Source organism: Python bivittatus, unplaced genomic scaffold (genome assembly GCF_059951505.1).
Source record: "Python bivittatus isolate LINGU-HERP-01145 unplaced genomic scaffold, Pbiv_v1 ctg000060_np1212, whole genome shotgun sequence".
NCBI classification, from domain to species: Eukaryota; Metazoa; Chordata; class Lepidosauria; order Squamata; family Pythonidae; genus Python; species Python bivittatus.
The window spans coordinates 19,245,629-19,267,571 of record NW_028277044.1 but is presented as its reverse complement, the minus strand read 5'-3'; the positions used below and the strand labels follow the sequence as shown (position 1 = coordinate 19,267,571).

Sequence of the window (21,943 nt, the reverse complement as noted above, 5' to 3'; positions counted from 1 at the left end):
TTCACAGTCCTATTTATTTGCATTTGTGCCTCTCTAAAGTCTATAGTTCACAGTTGCTAGACATATGAGCAAATAAGCAAATGGACACACCCACACTGTAATCCTGTGAATTGATAAATTATGTAAAACTGGTAGATGTAGGGTTAACATTGCTTACTGTGTTGCTCTTGGACTTGGGGAGCATCATTCTCACAGTTGCTTAACACTGGAAACTTTGCAAAATGCACTATACTACCTGTCATTTGGGACTCTACCTGACATTGATGCCTACCTGCAATGTATTTTTTGGAAGCATACTTTGTTTTACAATTAAGATGTGTATGATTGCTACTCAGAAACATAAAGATCTTATGTTGAAATCTCAAATGCATCTGGGAGGGTGATTTATGGCCTGCATGCATAGCCATCCTTGTGTGGCCCTGAAGTCTTCTTTCCTGTCCTCCCACCTTCCCCCCCCTCGCCACCCCAAGCATGCTGGCAAAACTTCAGCAATATTTGTGGAATAATTTCTTACCATTTTGGGGGGGCATCAATTAATATTGGTATAATAATAGGTTTAACGTATCTGTACAGGGTTCTTTTAAATAAAAAACAAATCCACTGGGGAAAAACAGACTGCAAATGAAAATGCTACACTTCTGGCAAAATCAGCACATCACCGACACACTACCTGGAGCACTAGAGTGCCTCCACACATTTAGAAGTGCAGTTCCTAGCTGCAAAATGGTTATCTGTGACCCTGCCATAATGTAATTATCCTAGAAAACACATGTACAAATTATACTTTATAATTTTCATTATAAACTGTATTATTGTATTACTCTATTACAGTTTTTGTTAAAATTATAAGAGCTATATAAACAACCATGTTTCATCACTAGCTGCAGTATTATATGTTTTTCTGTGTACAGAACATTAGTGTTACACTGCTTGGTCATATTTTTTCCCCTCGGCTATAATATCTGTCAATAAGAGGAGACAAATAATTTTTCTTGTTTGTCTCCAGTACAGCATCTTCATTTGTACATTGTTATGTACTATATACATGAAGATGTGAATTCTTTTTCAATAGAACATTAATGAAACTAGGACATTTGTTACTGAAAGTAACTTTTTCAGGTAAGCCAAAAGCTATTTGGAAGCCCATTCAGACTTTATAACCGAATTGTGTATTGATAGTTAAAAATACGCTGTGCATTTGTGCATTCTCTGCCTATCTTTCCCTTGCAAGCATCAATACCCTCTTACTCTTTCTGGTTTGCAATAATCACATTTTGCTATCACATCTGAATTGGACAGGTGGTGGTTACAATTAAGCCTAATTAACCATGAAAACTATCATGTACAAGCCAGACCATTTGGCCAACAATTTAAATATCCTGCTCAGATGTTCTCAATTTCAGTTCCATTGTCATCTCTAGCCAGTATAATCAATGGCAAGAAATTATAAAAGCCATAGATCGTATACCTGGAGGCACCAGGTTTTTTAAATGTTTGAGAGAGAGAGAGAGAGACTCTCTGACTCTGACTCTGACTCTGACTCGATAGGAGAAAATTAAACTTCTGCTTTAAACTTCCCATATTCAGTAGGATTACCTAGATTATAGCTGAAAGAGAGACAGACATCAGACAAACAAGAATATGGTGTGGAGAGAGAGAGATGAATGATATTTGTTCCATTAGACAACAGGCTTGACTTTTCTCCTCTCTGATTAGTCAAAAGTTCACTCTGCAATTATTCTTAAGCAAGGATGGTAAGCGAAGATGCCTGCTTATTGTCAACAGCTCTCCTGTTGGTATGAGATCATGTCTGAGATAGACATGAATACTGTACCTTGTGACTCTGTTCATTATTGCTTAAGCCTATATTTCAGCTGCAAGGTTTCCATATATGCCTGGCAGCATTGATGTTGTAAACATCTGGCCCAAGAATATAGCCCTATTAATCCTATGATTTCTGGTACTGCAGTACAAATCTGGTAGAGAAGATTTTCTTTGTTAATATAGGTATGTCAAGGCACATAAAGTACAGCAGCAAAAATTAATTTTGATGCTGAATGAATTGATCTTCACAACTATGTAAAGTTTACTACAGCGTAGAGAGGATAATAAACAGTTATTGGTTTAAGAATATTTTTTAAATTTTAGATCTGATTTTTAATTCAGATTATTAAAAGTTCTTAAAATGTTTGACAGAAAATACAAATAGCTCAAATCCAATGATAAAATACATCTTATTTTTTTTTATCGTGCTTGCTAATATGGAAAAGCAAGTTAACAGATCTGATAACCAATCTGTTACTGAAAATGCAGATAAAAAAATTCAGTGAACACAAGCTTATTCAACTGCTTCTGACTCTCTTCAGGACCTGATAGACATTATTTTGCCAGAATTGTCTGCCAGTACTGTAGCTGTTTCTTTGAGTTCTTGTAATAGTATCTAGCCATCTCATCTTCTGTCACATCACTTTAGATTGCCTTTCATTTTTCCAAATATCAGGATCTTTTCCAATGATTTTTGCCTTTGCATTATGTTTCCAAAATATTTTAAGCTTTTCATTTCATTATAGATGCTTTCAGTAAACAGTTATTTCACTTCACTTAATATTAAATAATTTGTTCTTTTAACCCAAGATATTCTCCATGTTTTTAATCAGTGATCGGTTGTTCTTCATTCAATATTTCTGGCGGTCCACCTTTCACAGCCATATGTTAAACTGAAGCTACATATTTTTGACAATATATATTTTTATTGTCAGTATGATGCCTCTGTGCTTGAATATTTTGTATAGATTTGTCATAGTCTTTCACTCAAATAACAATCTTTTTATTTGGTTTCTAGAGTAACCAATGATTTTTTGACCCTAAGAAAATAATGTCTGTTCTTCAGCTCTTTCTCTCTTTCTTTGGATTGGATTGGCATTGCTTGTTGGCATGATCTTAAGGGTTTTTTTCAATCTTGAGTAGCATATCAGCTTCTCTTGCACCTTCAGCCAGAGACTCCTTAAGTCCTTCTGGATTCTAGCCACAAAGTAAACCCAGCATATTGGCGATAGTTGATATTTCTCCCAGAAATGTTAATGCTAATTCATAATATATTCTGCATATAAGCTAAATATAGTGTGTTCCATACCTACTTACAAACTGAAAATAGCACTTTTAACTGAATCATATTGCAGAATTTTAAACCATTTGACCCGAATTACATCTCCTTCTTCCTCTCATTTGGAATCTGGGCAATTTTTTCTCCTCACACCTGGAATAAAAACTGGTGGTTGAACCAAAAATGTTCTTCCCCCAATAGAATCTGGAGAGAGAAAGATCTTTCTCAGATGGGCCAGGCGATCCTTCCAAATCAGGACTCCTCCCCCAAGAGTTGGGGAGGGGTAGATGGAGGAGGTGGTTCTCCCATAGTGATAGAATTAGGCAGACAAGGGATAAGAGTCCTATTCAGGGACAGACATGAACATTTTCTCCCTCTGTGCAGCCATGCCACACAGATTTGGGTGAGATAGTCACAACAGCCCAACAAATACAAAACAAAGCTACATCCTAAGAAGCTACATTTGATGCTCATGGACCATAGATTCTGCAATGATTCCATTTGTAAGTTGAAGTCCCTCAACTATCAGAGATGTCTTCTGACTCATCAGACTTGGAGGAGGAGGACAACAACTTGGAACTCAGAGATAGTGGGTAGTGAATTGAAATTAACACTCAGCTCTTTTTAAGAATTCTCTGAGGTATGGAAAAAGTTTGTTGCTATTTATTTATTTAGATGTGTAGGCCATCAAGTCCAAAGAGTAGGTGGCATAGAAATTTAAAACAGCATAAATATAATATAAAACCACATACATCCATTCATGCAAGTGACACATGGGAAAAATAAATTTTAATATCAGCCGTTCATCCTCCACTTGTTGGGATCACAAATATCCCTGCATATTTAATGATATATACTGAAGGGTTTCTTTGTAAGCTTTAGAATTTTAAACCAAATACCTTATATTGGGGTTATGAAATGGATTTGAATAGAAAGAAGAAAGTTCCAAGACATCAAGGCCCTTCACAGTTCTCATTATCTTGGTTCCCTCAGCTTCAGGGACCCAAGGCATTTTCTATTTGAGATGAATAGGGAGCAGCTCTTGCAGTTACCCTTTCTGCAGGTAGAAGTATCTGATAATCTTGTCTGGGCTAACAAGCTAAGCAGGCTGAGGCTTACATCTTGGATGTTGAGGCACTTGGGCTATAAGTGCCAGACTAGGAAGTGGGAGGGAAAAATCCCCAAAGAAGACAATGGTAAATCACTTCCATACTAGGGCTAAGAAACTTGCATGGACATGTCCATGAAGCTAACTCCAAGACTTTATTTTAAAGATGGCAGTTTTTTCCTCCTCTGTCTAGGATTAGTAAAAAATGTGTGTGGCTGAGCTGTCTGTTAAAAATAACACTTCCTTTTACTGATTCACTCTTTTTCAAGGAAAGCACTGTACCCTTATTTACATGTTCTAAATAAGCTACAAGCAGCATACATGCTGGCTGGGGAATTCTGGGAATTGAAGTCCACACATCTTAAAGTAGCCAAGTATGAAAAACACTGGCCTAAGCAAAGGTGAACATTCTGAATGCCATGGCTTTCAGTAAAAGAATAGGTTACTCCCACAGAAATCAGAAGTAAAAAAAAGTTTTTGTTGATTCATTTCTGCCCATAGTTTGTGCTATAAATTGTCTACACATTTATTGTAATTTATTATTCAGCAAAAAATAAGTATAGTGGTACCTCGGGATACAAACTTAATCCGTTCCGTGACTCTGGGCGTATCCCGAGTTGGTCGTAACCCGAAGGAAATTTCCCCATAGGGTTCAATGTAAATCCGGTTAATCCGTTCCGCCCTCCGAATTTGGTCGCAACCCGAGGCAAATTTCCCCATAGGGTTCAATGTAAATCTGGTTAATCCGTTCCGCCCTCCGCCCGAATTTGGTCGCAACCCGAGGCAATTTCCCATAAGGTTCAATGTAATTACCGTTAATCCGTTCTGGCGTCCACGGACCACGCGTCGGGCGGGAAAGCGGCCGGGCGCGGCGTGGTGTGGCGCGAAAACGGCCGGGTGCGGCACAGCGCGGCCCAGTGCGAAAATGGCACGGCGCGAAAACGGCGCGGTGCGGCGCGAAAACAGCCCGGCGCGGCGCGAAAACGGCCGCGGACCACGCGGCAGGGCCGGAAAAACAGCCGCGGACCACGTGGCACGGGCGGAAAAATGGCCGCGGACCACGTGGCACGGGCAGAAAATGGCCGCGGACCACGTGGCATGGGCGGAAAATGGCCGCGGACCACGTGTCACGGTGGAAAATGGCCGCCGATCCGGTTCGTACCCCGAGGCGGAGTTCGCAAACCGAGGTAAATTTTTGGGGCTGGAGCTGGTCGTAACCCGAAAAATTCACAAGCAGAGGCGTTCGTATCCCGAGGTACCACTGTATGGCTTTGAATGAAGTTCTGATACTCTTTCAGAAACCAATTATTTATATATGAGACAGACCAAACCTCATTTATTTTGTCCATATCAGAAATTGGTGCAGTAAGTGCTGAAGAATTAAAAATAAAGTAGCACAGGTGGAACCAAAGAAGAATCCATTACTACAGTGGTACCTCGGTTCATGAACTTAATTCGTTCCGCAACTCTGGTCGCGACCCGAATTGGTCACGACCCGAATCAAATTTTCCCATAAGGTTCAATGTAAATACGGTTAATCCGTTCTGACCCCTCCGAATTTGGTCGCCAACCGATTTTGGTTGCGATCCGAATCAAATTTCCCCATAAGGTTCAATATAATTACGGTTAATCCGTTCTGAACCATATGTTTTTTTTTTTTTTTAAACCACAAAAATATGACACAAAGTACAGAATGAAGAGAGAGAACGCTAACCTTGCTCGACGCGACTTCTGGCGTGGAGGACAGGAAGGTGGGTGGGGAGGCGGTTATTGCTTGGAGGGAGAGTCCCCCTCCCTACAGGAAGCCACGACCACGTGTCACGGGAGGGAAAATGGCCACGGATCCTGTTTGTCACCCGATCCAGCGTTCACGAACGGAAGCAAAATTTTGCGAACGGAGCTGTTAGTGACCCAAATTGGTCGTGAACAGAAGCGTTCATGACCCGAGGTACCACTGTATTATGAAATTGGAGCAGGTGGTTGCTTTTCCAGTGACAAAAATCAAAGACCTTTTCTCAAAATAATTAGTATTTTGAAATTTAGTAAATAGTTTCTGCATTTGCCTCCCGATTAATAGGCAAAACTCTGGAAAATAAAGAAGCAGGCATGTGGATAGCTAAAGATATCAAGGCTTGAAGATTGTTACTTTCCTCCTTTTTAGCTCACTCAACAAAAACTCCCATTTTTTGTTTCTTTCTGCTGGAAGGAAGGAAAGAAGAAAGAAGGGGAACAGGCACATGCATGTACATATTTTTATATGTGAAAGTAGTCTAGGTGTACGTGAGAACGAAGATAGTATATGCAGAATCAATTGTAATGCAGTACCTGATTTTACAGGCAATTCATTTTAATCACACGCATCTGTCTCCTTTCTCTGACCTTCTATTAAGTGTCATTTCTGGCAGATAGACATACAAGCATGATACTTATATTTATCTATTGAGGGGAGAGGAAAACTCCAGGATTGGTTTCTGCTGGAGTTAACAACCCTGGGTTGACAAAAGTGAGAAAGCATGGTCCTGAGCAGGATTTTCGTCTAGCGTTTATAATTCTTTTTGCTTGTTTGTCTACTTTTCTTTTCTTTTATGGGGACCTTCTTAAATTCTTAAGGTGATTGTGGTATCATATAAGTGATCTTAAGTGGTAAGTGATCTTAAGACTGCATGGAAATGGTTTAGCATAAAAGTCTACTCTCACTCCGGTGGGAGGAAAAATGCTGGCGGCGCCTTGCAAAAAGGAGTTGGGAGCAGTTGCCAGTAAGCGCGAAAAACTGCGCGCGCCCGAAAAGGGCGCGAAGCAACGGAAACCCCGCCTCCTGCGCTCGCCAGCTGGGCTCTGCCCTAGGAAGGAGGCTCTGGCAAACCACTTCCGAAACACCTTGCCTTGAAAACTGCAAGGACTTGTCCAAGCAGTCACTGCAGGGTCAGCAATGACTGAGCGCAGACAGAAAAAAAAAAAAAACCTTGCTTTTCCAGCTTGATTTTCAGTTTTGTATCATTCTAGTGATTTTGCTACAGTTAATTTTGTTTGTTAATGGCTTCATAGCGTGCTGTCTAAATGTGCTCAAGTACTTTTTTTAAAGTGCTAAATAAAGGCCTACTTAAGTCTTTCTGGTCCATTTGAAAAACATTAAATGTAAAAATTAGTTGTTTGTGCTGATTATCTATTTACTATGGGTTTTTTTTTAGCATGTTTTAAACTTACCTATTGTGTGTAATTCCCTAAAATTGTTTGGTAATGATTACATGTAAGGTTAACTAGTAGTTAGTTCATGAAACTAAAGAAAGTACCTTTTTAAATCAGTATCTGAACTGAATATTATACTGGAAGAATTGAAAGTGGTTTCTATTCATGCTTGAAAAACTGCTTTCAAACAGATTCAAAACATTGGACATGGCAACCTGGTAGCAAGCAAAGGCTGCGTTCTTTAAATTTTAAGGAAAAAGAACCATAATGTTACCATGCTAATTTAAACCACACTATTAACATTTTATATCATTATCTTAAATCTGTCCAACTTGACTTGTCTTACGTTAGTATCTATTCCTTGTGAAAATATAGAATTTGCTCTGTTGTCATCACTAGTGTCACAGGGAAGATGTGATGACAACACATCTTTTGTCATGTTTGATCCTGGTGTAATTGCAGCACACATTTGTTTTAAAAATAGTTTCAACCACCCATACACTGAGAAATTTGTTTCCTTATTATGTAGTGACCGACATAGCTTAAAAAAACAGACAGATTCTCTGCCAACGATTTTTTAGTGGCAGCTATTCTTATGCTCTAGGATCAGAGGCAGCTTATCAGTTGCTATCAAACACGAAATGGAAGAGTAACTGCTGCTGTTGGGTTCCTGCTTTGAATTTCTCATAGACAAACATTTAGCAAGAGATGCAGTTCGATAGGCCTCTGGTCTGGTTCAGCAGATATGACCTTATTTTCTTCCTACTCTGTTTGCCTGAGTTCTTGGTAAGCTAGGTTGCACGTGTTTTTGTCACTTTAGTGTAGCAAGAAGTTACACTAAAGTTTGGCTTGGTTCCTAAGAAGCTCAGGAAACATCAGAAAGTGAATCTGTTAGCAATGTGATATTAGCTGCAAGTTATTATGGATCGTTTCCCCAAAGTATGGGTTTTGTCTTTTGAATTCCAAGGCATACTTCCCAATCTTCCTAAGACCTTATTCATTCATACAACATCTAAAATACGCAGCAACTTCCCCATTTTCTTCTCCTACTATATCAGGCCATCCATCTGCCCTAATGCTATTCCTAGGTCTTTTCTCTTAGTAATACCAGCCTTCTTCTTTGCCCAGGTAGCTAGCCAAAATAGATACATGGATATGCTCATTTTTGTATAAAATTAGAAGATCATATTAACACGTTCCTTTGATGGGATTTTGATTTTAATTCTTTCTGTATGAAAGAATAGTAATTCAAAAAAATCTGCAATAACTATTTCTTAATTCAAGGAACTTTTCCAGTATAGGTTTGTTAAAATATTTACTTTCTGTTATTGAAGCTTTGCTAAGCAAAACAGGTTCTATTTCTTTTCTTTATTTCATATATCTTTCTGTTCTTGCATTTGGTTCCCTTAATTTGGATTACATTCTGATTCACTATTAATTACAGCATGCTTATGTTTAGTATCTTCTTATGGACAAGAGTCATGAAAGAAATGCAATGAGTATATAAGAAACAAGATTTGTTATTCTTAGCATGCCTCTCTGGAGAGGAAAGTAAAGTATTAATAAGTTACAGCATACTTGTGTTTCTAAAAATCTAAAAAAAAATAAAATAATAATAATAATAAAGTGATTCTGTATACAGTAGCCACCAGATGTCAGTGCAACAGATCCTGTCTTAAGCTGGTTGTTTTTTCTAATTGTATTTTGAACAAAACATATTTTATAGATGTAGCCTGCAATTGTGCAGTAACTGTACACTGAAGATTTAGACACATTGATTCATGGAAAGTATCTCAACCACTATTAGAGGGTAGTATAAAAGATAGTCACTTAAATTAAATAATTGTTAATTCAAAAAGTACTGTTATTTCTTTGTTTCAAGGATCTGACTTTGGTAAGTTGGAGAGGCTGTTTTAAAGAATCTTTCTTTTGATCTTTGATTTTGTATGTGTGATGAAAGTGTCATGCAGGGAATTCTTAATTTGCTGCAGAATATACCCTATTCTGTATCATCTGCTTTTTGGCACTAGCAAACAGTGTTAGAAATATAGCCATCTACAATACACTGCATGCCCTTTAACATTTAAAATGTTCAGCTACATATATAGGAGATCTAAGCCTTATCCTAAACTAAAAGTGTTGGCTTTGTATTTGAATGAGATAATTTCCCCAGCTTTCACCAGACCCTAACTAATTTTTAAAAATTAAGCAGGATATAAGCAATCAGAAAATGGGCTCAAAGAAATATAAAATCCTTCTACAGAACTTAAAACTGTTGCATACAGGACAATTTTTAATTTTGGGGATCATATATTATAAAGAGCTTTTGCAACCCTAGGATTAAAAGAGCTATTATACTAAATATGTGGAATGAGAAAACTTAAGCAAAATTATATTAGGCCCAATGAGTATGTATGTAATCATTTTCTAAATAAGGGGATACAAAATGTTAACCATTTGCTGGGTATGTAATATACAGTTATCTTGTTTTAAAAGAGGGTGGAGATTTTTTTCTATTTTTAAAATCTGCTTTTCTTTTTCTAACTATGTTATTTAACATATATATCTTCTTTTTATAAAAAAAGCAAACTAACAAAGCAAAGTAATGCCTGTCACTTTTTAGAGAGCTCTGTTTGATTTTAGGTGGTGAAGTGTCTTCTGTAACTAAATTAAGATCCAACCTTATGGATTGTTAGCTATCCTACTTTGCCACATACTCTGGCATAGCAATTTTTACTGTACAGCTAATAGGGTAAAAATATATTGGAGAATGTATCACATATATTACACTAGGCTCATTCTTGTTGTTTTTCCAAAGGATGAAGAAGAAGAAATAAAGCTGGAGATCAACATGCTGAAGAAATACTCCCATCATAGAAATATTGCAACTTACTATGGTGCTTTTATTAAAAAAAGTCCCCCAGGACATGATGACCAACTGTGGGTAAGGACAACTTTTACAAGCTTGTTCATAACTCTTTCTCTTGGATATAGTTTGACAGCATCAGGTTAAATAAATATGATTAGAAAACAACAAAGTATTATTATGTTCTAACAGAATTAAAAAATAAGCTGCACATTTGTGTGGCACATCCTTATACCAGCATTTATTGCCAGCAAACCTTTATACCTGTGTTCTCTAGCAGTACAAGAATATGCAAGGGCATGGTACCTTTCGCCTTTAATATTTAATAGAAACATTCTGTTAAATTAAGGGTTTTATTTTTTTGGTCTTCCTATCCAGGGCTTCTAGTTCTCCTTGAGTCTAGTCCACTATTCCAGCTGTGTATCTAATGACAGGAATTGCCCAGGTGTTAATTGCCTTGATGGTATTTCCACCACTGAGTCTGGACTTTAAGATCCTCTTCACTCTGATGATGTATTCACTACTAACCTTCTTCTTGACTTCAGTGTGCTTGATGTTGTCAGCTTGAAGGATGCCCAGGTGTTTGTAGTGATCTTCTTCATCCAGACTCTTGATGTTATTTCCATAGGGCATCTTGATTCCTTCAGTTTTCACTATTTCTCCCCTTTGATGGTCAGAGTGGCACATCTGTCCTGTCCAAACTCCATTGCAATATCTTGGCTGTATATTCAGACAGTGTTGAACAGTGATTCTATTTCAGATGGTGTTTTTCCATACAGCTTTAGATCATCCATGTAAAGGAGGTGGGATAGGTTGGCAGATATTTTTGATGTTTGATAGCCATGGCCTGACATGTTCAATATTGTTGACAGAGGAATCAATGCAATGACAAACAGTAGTGGTGATAGTGAGTCTCCTTGAAAGATTCTTCTCCTGATATTAACCTCTCCCAGTCTATCACCATTGACCAGCAACTGTGTCTTCCATTTGCCATTGATCTTTGCACAAAGCTTCGGATATTTCTACTGACTTCTGTTATTTCTAGGCACTTGATTGTCCAGTCATGTGACAGGGGGTTGAATGTCTTCTTGTGATCAATCCAAGCTACATTCAAGCTGGTCTTCCTTTTCTTGCAGTTTTCCAAAATCATCTTGTCAATTAGGAGCTGATCTTTTGTTCCTCTGCTGTTTGGGCAGTTTCCTTTCTGCTCAGGTGGAAAGAGCTTGTTTTAACTGCATCAGCTACCATACCAGTTAGCAATTTGAAAGTAATTGGTAAGCAGGTAATTGGCCTGTAGTTGCCTGATGTTGCCCCTTTTGTTGGGTCTTTCATTATCAGGTAGGTTTTGTCAGAAGTTAAGCAATCTTCAATTTCATCTTTTGAAATCTGAAAAATCAGATGTTTCAACCAAAAACCATGCGGTTCATCTTCACCTGGTGCTGACCAATTCTTGATCTTCCTTGCCCTTTTCTCCATAATTTCTGCTGTTATTACAAGTTCTTTCATTTTAGCTTCTTATTTATTCTTATCCATCTCCTTTATCCAAGCTGCATTCTTGTTGTATTTATTTGAGTCGTCCCATAGCTGCACCCAGAACTGCACTGTTAATTCTTTGTCAGGTGTTGACTGGTTCATTGAAGTCTCTCCATTGGTGGATTGGTAGAAACATTTCTGATTCAACTGAAATTGGGGATTCTGCCTATAGTGTGCAATATCTGCTGATCTTTTTGGCTATGGCTGTTATTTGCTACTTTATTATTTCCAGTGCTTCTTTGATCTTCCTTGTTTCTAGGTGATATTTCTTGATCAGGTATTCTTTGGTCTTCTTGTTCTTCAGTTTCTTTTCTTTCATCTGTTCTAGCTTGCTTGCATCTGATCTTAGCATGCTGATTTTATTTTCCAACCTGATCTTCCATTTTGGTGGTGCACTGTTTGGCTTTTTGTTTGTTGATTTTGCATGCATGGTATTCAATTATAACTGCAGCTGTGCTGTACATCAGTTGGTTTGTTTCTTGCAGTGAGCTGGTGCTTATATTTGCTATTACAATATTGGCATCTTTTAATACTTGTGCTAGCTGTTTCTTTGTAACAAGATTCGGTGCAGGCAACCTTATTCTGTTTGATTTGTGCTCTTCTAGACGCTCAGTTATTCTTTGTTTCAATTCTTTTTTAATTAGAGGGCTTTGTTCTTTCTGAGAAGAAGGCAGAGGAGAGGGTCCCTGGTTTGGGAATGAAAACGATTCAGTAGCCATGCTGGCTTCCTCTACTGCCAACTCCCCCTGGTTTGCCTCTACAGTCTGAGCTACTTCTGTCAAGGCTTTGGTTTCTTTGTCCTGGGTAGACTTTTTCAGTTCTTCCAATTCTACTTTTGTGAATACTTTATTTTGTGTTATAAATTGACATTGATCTGCTAGCCTCTGTTCTGTTATTTCTTATTCTGGATGTTGTTCTTTCCAGAACTGGTGCATTATTTTCAGATATGCTCGTTGGACCTGATTTGTAATAGCGGATCATTATTTCTTTGCTTTCAGTCTTCATATATTTGCAATGGGTGAACAACTTTTCTTCTAGTAGTCCTGCAGCTGCTGCCCCTGGTTGCTCAGCCAACAGTCCTGAGTCCTGTAGGCCACTTGTCACCAGATGTCCAGGAACTAGAACACATAGTGTGGTCCTTGTTGACCCAGGTGACAACTGATCCGGTATAGGTTTCTGTAAATTAGATCTCGCCATATTGCTTATGGGAGAGACACTCTTCATCTGGCTCCTCTGATGAGACCTGTCCAGTATGGTTGAACCTCTGGCATAGCTCTCATCTTCCTCGGAGCATGCAAGCCCCACAGCCAGGTCAAGATCATCATCATCATCTCACCTTTTACTCATTCCTCCTATTTTCCCCATAGCAACATCCCTGTGAGATGGGTTGGGCTGAGAGAGAGTAATTCCCAAAGTCATCCAGCTGGCTTTCATGACTAACAGAGGCCTAGAACCCACAGTCTCCTGATTTCTAGGCCAGCACCTTAACCACTACGCCAAACTGGCTCTTATTATATTTGTTATGTTAATTATATTATAATTCCAATTATATTTGTTATGTTGATTGCAACAGATCTAACTTTGCCATCTGTTATTATAGATGGAAATAATGAACAACGTTTGGACTTTCTTATTAATGGTGCCTCTTACTTTTTATTGATTCGTTTTTTTGCATTCTCATAACATTGTTTTGTTCTTTTTTTCTTTCTGTAAACTACTGTAAAAGAAATTAAAAGAAAAAAATTAATAGAAACATTTTTAAAATTATGTAGTTTAGCATAATCCATAGAAACACTTGCAGCTGCAGATGTTGGAACATTCTAAAATGCAGTCATTTTAAACAAAACAACTTTATTTAATATTGTAAGATGAGCTGATCTAAGCCATTTAAAGTGTAGATTATATTGCTGAGGTTAGGCAGATTGTAATGGGATGTTCAGCTGGTTTTCTAAATTATAATCTGGGAGACAATAACTTTCATGATTATTTTGGTGGGGGGGTGGAATTCTGGGGAGCAGAGTTTCTTACCTATTTTTGGAACTATAAGAGAAGAAAGGAAAAATTCAGTTCTAACTGTTGTTGTTACAGAAATTGCAGGTATAAATAGGGATGCCGTGCCAAAAATGGTGAACGTTGTTTAAGCCAAAGGTCTTTATATATGAGCCCTTTGTTTTAGTAGTCAGGTACTTTTATATCTGTATCATTATGTTTACACATAATGATAAGCCAGCATTTTTCACAAATTACTGACCTTGTAAATTGAGCCTCGTTACCATTGTTTGGTATCACTAATCAGTGGGAACAGTTATCAGAAAATGATAGGAAGCAAACGCTTAATGTTAGGAGAGCACCAAATAGGAATCCTGGGTTGTTGTTTTTTTTTATAATAACTTTATTAAATTTTAAAAGAGAAAGATAAAATCTAATAAGAACCAATAATCAAGAAAAAGAATAGAGAAAAGAAATAGAGAAAAAGAAAGAAAACAGTGCAGAAAGAAAAGAAGGCACAGAAATACAAAATAAATGACTTCTGATTTCTTTTATAGCAGATATAAATAAAACTTACATTAAACTCTTACTCTAAGATTGCAACATAAGATCCACCTTTTCTATTTTCTACCAGTATTACTAATCATCAAATCCATATATCATGATTTTGTTTTTTTCTGTTTCACGGCAAAAAGTCCAAAAGGGGCTTCCAATTAGCATTAAAATTAGTCTGTGTCTTTTCTCTAATCAAAGCTGTCAATTTCACCATCTCAGCCAACTCCATCAACTTTATCATCTATTCTTCCATTGTAGGTAATGTCGAGTCTTTCCACCTTTGAGCATATAAAAATCTTGCTGTAGTTATCATGTATAAAAACAAAGTTCCATGAGATTTTTCCAATTGTTTGTCCATCAATCCCAAAAGAAATATCTCTGGTTTCAATTATACGCTGGTCTTTAAAATCTTCTGAATTAATATATGCACTTGAGTCCAAAAGTTTTTAGCTTTTTTACATGTCCACCAAAGATGATAAAAAGCCCTCAGGAATCCTGGTTTTGATGTTATGGAAGGTTCTGATGATTTGGGTGATGCTAGTTTGTCTTCCTAATGGGGAGAGCCAAGGCAGAGTGATTGGACAGCCAGGGTTGTTTTCAGGGATATTTTAGAATATTATCTACAAATATAGCCATGAAGTGCGCATCTTACTCTCTGAAAGCTAATGGGCTGATATGAAATAAAACTATAATTGTTACAGGGATTTAGATTATAATACATACAATACATTCTCATGGGATTCTTCAGTAAAGTCATCCAAATAGATATGTCATATGTGGGCTGAAGGTAATTTGAACAATTGTTTTGTGTTGTTTTTTTTAGCTTGTTATGGAGTTCTGTGGTGCAGGCTCTATTACGGATCTTGTGAAGAATACAAAAGGAAATACTTTGAAAGAGGACTGGATAGCATACATCTCCAGAGAGATTCTCAGGGTAAGAAACATGAAAAATGTACTTCTGTTTAAATGGATCAATTTTAAATTCTGCATTAACTTTGGTAGGTCTTAACAATGAAGTCCATAGCTTTAACTTAGAGACATATGAAAGGCAAGATTAGTAGTCTTTAAAAATTAATCAATTTTAAAGGTAAATGAGGATGTAATAGGGAGCAACTATAATGTGATGTTATTTGGTACAAAATATGCTTATAACATATGTTACAGTAGAGGATTTTGTAACTGTGATGGCTAAAATACTCTCAGGGGTTACTACAACCTCATGTACAATTCTGCAAATTGCATAAGGTAATTAAAAAGCAATATATGTTTTCCTTATTTCACAAAAATAAGAGAGAAAGTGCAGTGCTTTGGGACACGCACACATCGTTCTGTTTTGCAGTGAAATATTGAACTCCAAACTTCAGTATATTGCAACAGAACAAATGTCAGTAAACATCTTCATTTGTGCTTTTTAGAAGAATTGAGGTTGTAAGTGAAGTTTGTATTAAGGTGTTTGAAAATGAATTTGTGCTAAGTATCTATGAAACTATCCAAAGTCATATTAAGGCAGAAGGTAAATCTGATTCTTTAAGAATATACAACAGCATAAAATATTACTGAAGTCTTCTATTGATTGTTTTCTCCTTGCAGGTTGCAAGTTAACCCCTGTTTTGTGTGCCACCTCCATTAGGAATACTTTATTGGTTAACTGAAAATACTGCATTCCAATAATGCATTTCTTTTTAATATTTTAACATTTTTGTTGTAAATGACATACCTGCTCAAAATTACCATTCAAACTACATATATTCCTAAATTACACAAAGTAAAAAGTAACAATTAAAGCCAGTATTCTCAGCATTATAAATCCAACAAGACTTCATCAGGAGTTGTAGAAATAACTTTCTATGGTAAGCCTTCTTGGATCAGTCATGTTGGCATTCTTCATAGAAATCCACATTTGGAGAGGTCAAGAGAAGATTGAAAGTAAAAAGTGGTAGCTTGATATGACTGTAAATATCACTAACGACTAACAAAACTTACCAAACCTTGATAAAATGCTTCTCATAAAGCAGATCAAATTTCCGCTATGATTTATATCATTTGCATAATGATGTCAGGAGTAAGTGACATAATTATTGCTATTTGCTTCATATACCCATTAACACAAGAGATGTTAAACAAAGCAGGTGACATAACTTGCATTTACCGAGTAATGACGTTAGCACACAATTGATGTATAATGTTTACACATTTTTGAAGAGGGATACTTAATGGATGGTTGTGAAGAATGGATACTCTCCACTCCCCCCCCCCACCAATTAATACGTTAAAACAAAGTTTCATATTATGGTAACTGTTGTCTATCCCAAAAAGTAACTAAGATATGTATACTGCCCTTTCTTGACTTCCTATGAAGGAAAACCTTGAAGTTATCAGAAACATTACTGTTATCAGTTATCACTGACAATGAATAAAGTTTTTTTTTTCTGCAAGAGACTGCAACTCATGTAACAGACTTTATACAGAGAGAGAGGGAGAGAGACCTTCACATTCCTGACCAAATAGTATCTCTAATCTGCAAATAACAAGATAAGATTATACTCTCCCTTGAATAGAGAAATCTCTCTCTCTCTCTTCAAGAATACATTGATCTGCTACTACGGTAGCTTGTCTGAGCTTAACTATTGAATAAAGTTATCTATAGGTTAGATGTTTGCTATAATGTCTTGTCTTACTGTACTTTTAATTTTATTAAGTTCCCTCATCATTTTCCTTAACAAATAGTATGAAAAAGATATATATAAATATAAACCCAGCTCTATTTTTTTAACTAGAACCTAACTAAATACACTGTGGAATAAAAATAATTAGTACTTTAAGTCTGATCCAAGTAATTTCTTTTTTGGCAGAAAATTCATGCTTCCTGTTGGTGATTATATCCCATTCATAAAAGGCAGTTGGCTCAAAGTGTATTGTTTAAAAATAATCCTTATTTCATTTGTATATAAATGAATGAAAAGAAGCAAAAAATGTCGAGGGTTATGTGTATATTTATAAATAATATTTTTACAGAATTTGTTCCAGCTTTATGGATTATTCAGCCTTGCAAAATTTATTTCAGCATTATCAGTTATGGATAATATGTCAAATAACTAGTTTTCCTCTCTAGTTATACTTTGCTTTATCATAAATATGTCAAAGAAAAATGAACAAATTTGAGAAAGTCTTGCTGATAGCATGTCTGATGGCAATTTTTACTTTCAACAGGTGGCTAGACAAATCACTGTTTTCAAATTTGGATCATTTATTTTTCTTTTCTGAATTTTAAAGCATTGTTTTTAAAATAAATATGTGTAGGAAAAAAAGGCAGAGAAGGTAGGAATAATAAAAATAAAATAATTCAAACTCATAATAATAGAGAAAAAAAGAGCTGAAATTTATCATGTATAATACATTCTTTAAATTTTTACACATTTAATATTGCCTGTGGCAAAATCAGCTAATTTTACAAGCAGCACTAATTCCAATATTTTTCACATTAATCCATAAATTTTAAGTGTTTCTATTGTTTTGCAATAAGGTTAGATCATTTTTAAACCAGATTTAAAGCTGTGAATCGAGTAGATAGTCTGCCACTCAATATCTTGATCATCTTTCTTTTAGACCAGTTGATAGTAAAAATAAGCACAAAGGCTTAATGTTTCCAGTTTTATCAATATTTTTTGAATCTACATTTTTTTTAGTGCTTCCCCTGCTGCACTCCTGCACAGTAATAAGTAAAAACTTTCAGTATATGGATTCCTTGGTAAGGTGAAATAATTGAGTAACTACTCATGCTAAAAATTGTGAAGAATAGGAAGCAGAAACTGCTGGCACTTTCAGTCCAGTACATGGTGCAATATTCAAATTAAAAAATACGCATTGCAGTACATTTGGTGATATAGGTAACAGTGAAGTAAAATAACATATTGAAAGTTTGAATAGCTCAACATTAATTTTACTATTAATTTTACTATTCTAATTTTTATCATTTTCTAGGAACTTAATGAACATACAATACTGGTATATAAATGTGATGAACAGTTTTCCTATCCTTATGTCATATATTTATAAAGTGAACATCTTTCTGTTGTTTAATCTAATATACAGGGAAGCATTCTGTATTTTGGGGAAAAATACATTGCTGTGTATTTTTTTATGTTCCATAAAGATAATTATGTCATACAGTACCATAGACCTTACAAGATTAGCTCTCACCACTCTCACCAAGTATGTTCTATAAATGTTCTAAAAGTTGTGAAGCTGTAATATATTAAATAACGTAAAATTATCCATGATCCTTTATAATTTTCCTTACATTTGATGAGCAGTCAATGTTACTAAAACATCATCTACAGTTCCTCTTGTTAAAGAACATGGAACAAAAAAGGAATCACAGTAATGACTTGGGAACAACATGGATTGCAATATGCTATCTTGCAAAACTGAATATTGCATACTTAAGGAATTGTTTCATACGAATTGTCTTTTTTTTTTTTAATGAAGGGATTGGCACATCTACATGCCCATCATGTGATTCATCGAGACATCAAAGGACAGAATGTATTGTTAACAGAAAATGCAGAAGTGAAATTGGGTAAGTTAATTAGCCTGTTTTTCTTATTGTCCTTCTGGCTTGTTATGTCTTCTCAATTATTATTTCATAGAGTAACAGCATAGCTAGAAAGGGAAGGAAACTTTCTCAATACTGTTCAGGCAAATTTTGGATAGTGTGAATTTATCATAATATATTCAGTAATAGAAAGATTTTAGTCCTCTAACTCAAAATCAATGTCAGTTACTTTTTAACATCTCCTCTGACATTTCTTCCTTGCAATTTTAATATCTGCCCTTTGATGAGAAGTACCAAAATTGTTGGGTTTGAATGTATTAGAATATCCTTGCATTAGTGACCTAAGATCCAAGCTAGAAGGTACACAAAAACAGTGTTGAAAGAGCCAATCCAGGAACCACAAGTGAGCAAGACCTTTTGAAAATCGACTAGCTCACTCTGCAACTTTTTCATCACTGATACTTGGATGGATAAGCCCACAATAACTCATTGAGTTGCTCTTAATCAATGGGGATTACATATTCCACTTTGGGAATTTGAAAAGCTCAATTTTTATTTTCAAGATTTATATCTGCTTTTCTGCTGTAAAGACATTTTATAGTGAATCTTACAGATTCTTAAACAAAAAATCAACAGTGCGTATAAGAAAAGCATAGTAGATTAAAAAAGGAGAGTGAGCTGACATTAAAAGCGTGGGCAAATGGGATAGACTTTATTTTAAATCCAAAAGAGATTGGTGCCATATCATTTCTCTTGAGAAAGTGGTCTGAGGCCCAGTGTCAAATATACAGAGGAAGGAGCAGCAATAGCACTTTATATAATGCAACCAGCTAGTTTGCTGTTTACTTCATTCATGTTTGGATTTTGAATGTCTCGTGGACATTTCAAAAATGCCTTTCGTGATAGTTATAGCCAACCAAATACTTTACTAGGTGATAAACTGCTCCCTGCCACTCTCTTTCTCCCTAGCATGTTTTCTACACCCTCCAAGCATATATTTGCACCTATTTTTTTTTATGGGAAGTTGGGCACAATTCATCACAAGTCAACCTGCCTGCCTGCCTAGCTACCTAGCTACCTAAATAAAGATGATGCTAGAAGTATATCTTTTGCTTTGCAGCATATCAACCTCCCTGTTTCCAATTAAATGACTTACAAATAATACATGTATATTTTTATGGGACAGAAAGTTTGGCAGGTGCCAGTGAAGGTTATTTGAGTTTACTCATCATTATGGAACATATATTTACCAGTTACAATTCATTATAAAGATATTTGTACCTGGTAATAGGTGATGATTACGAATGCATTGGATCCCTTATTAATCTCTTTACCACCATGAAGAACACATAGTGAAACTTTAATATTATTCTATATCAACCCTACCTTTTATGCCAAAGAATTCTAGACAGACAGAAACTTTATTTCAGTCACTGACCAATAAAAATACATTCAATAAAACAAACAAAGTGAAGTTAACCCTTAAATGGCTACTGGCAACCATTTGTGGGTAAAGCTTACACATAATGTAGTCAAAGTTTGCTACTTTTAGAGAGGTAATTTATCTTGGATATCTAACAAATAATGCAAATAAAAATTATAGGAGTGCCCTGGAAATTTAGATAAAAAGAGGGCAATCGGCTGGTGGCAAATGTCCCTGTAGACCTGGCAGTACAAATGAACATGGGCTGTGGTTTCTATAACACGCGTGTCACAGGAGCAGTGTCGAGTTTCATAAGGGGTTTTCCTATATTTCCCTTCCGAAATAGCTGTGGGGAGAGCATTAAATCGAGCTAAAGATAAGGCTCCCCTGAATTTGGAAACTATGATGTGATATAACTATGAAGCAGGTATAGGAGCCAAAATTTGGTTATTTACAAATATGTTGTGAGAGAAAGCAGCAATTTCTGTTTGGCCTTCTCTGTCTAAGATCCTTTGCCTTAATATTGATCTAGCTTGATCTACCCTAAAGTTAAGATGGCATCACTGGAAAAGCCATAGTGGCTTAGTTTCTTTTGGATAGCTGTTTCCCAAGAACATTTGAAGTTAGATGGGTCAGTCCACCCGGATTATGGTGTAGTTTTAGCCAGTAGGTAAAGATATTTATCCAGAGATTGGATTTCAGTTTACTGACTCCTGCTATACTGCGTTTGGCATATAGCAGTTGTGATAGCAGTTGTGCTTGGGCTTTAGCTGCAAACAACTTAAATGTAGCAGGGATAAACTGTGCTCCTCTGGCAAAATAATGTTTGAATAGCTGAAGCAGACCTTCTGAGATACATAATCCAGGTGGGCATTTCTGCTTCCTGAAGCTTCAAAAGCTATCCCTAAATATTTAAAGAGCTTAACCTGCTCAATGGACTGCCCACCTAAGTTCCACCTTCTCTGTTTTGGGCATTTGGAGAAAGTGAGGATCTTGGCCTTGGAATAATTTATTATTAATTCCTCCTCAATACCATAATGCATAAGTGATCTGACGGCTCTTTTATGGCCAGTGGAAGTCAATGACAGAATTACTGCATCATTGGCATGCAGTAGTAAATTCTGTGGGCTAATTTGGGGAAATGAAAGTAGAGTTACTTAAGTGAAGAACCAATGAGTTTATACAATAATTAAATAAAACTGGAGCCAATATACATCCCTGCCTAACTCCCCTCCTTACTGGTATTTCCTTAGTGACATGTCCTTGGTTACTGCGCTTGACCTTCAATCCTGTGTTCTCATGAATTTTAATGAGCAGCAAAAGCAGACGTTTGTCTATTGTGGTGTATTTAAATTTACGCCACAGTTTAGATCTAGATACTGTATTGAAAGCTGACCTAAAGTCAATAAATGCTGTATAAAGGGATTGTCCAGATTTGTGGCTATATTTTTCTATTAGGAAACAATTCTAGTTTATTGTTACTTTCTTTCTTCCCACCCCAAAAAGCCCCTTAGGGTTTATTATGGCATACTGAACAGGCTTTGAGTACAGTATTCTTTCAGCCTTTAATCCAAATGCTGTATTTTGATGAAAAATGAGATGTGCTAAAGAATATGCAAATTGCA

General features: G+C 36.3%; 1 protein-coding gene across 7 annotated transcripts in view; it reads left to right on the top strand.

The window, feature by feature from the left end:
* MAP4K4 (mitogen-activated protein kinase kinase kinase kinase 4) overlaps positions 1 to 21,943 on the top strand; it is a 149,009-nt gene that overhangs the window by 79,881 nt on the left and 47,185 nt on the right. For all 7 annotated transcript variants that reach the window (XM_088136604.1, XM_088136608.1, XM_088136603.1 and 4 more), the window contains exons 4-6: positions 10,216 to 10,341; positions 15,164 to 15,274; positions 18,829 to 18,919. In XM_088136604.1, the coding sequence (XP_087992730.1) occupies positions 10,216 to 10,341; positions 15,164 to 15,274; positions 18,829 to 18,919 (328 nt within the window). The remainder of the gene's footprint in view (positions 1 to 10,215; positions 10,342 to 15,163; positions 15,275 to 18,828; positions 18,920 to 21,943) is intronic.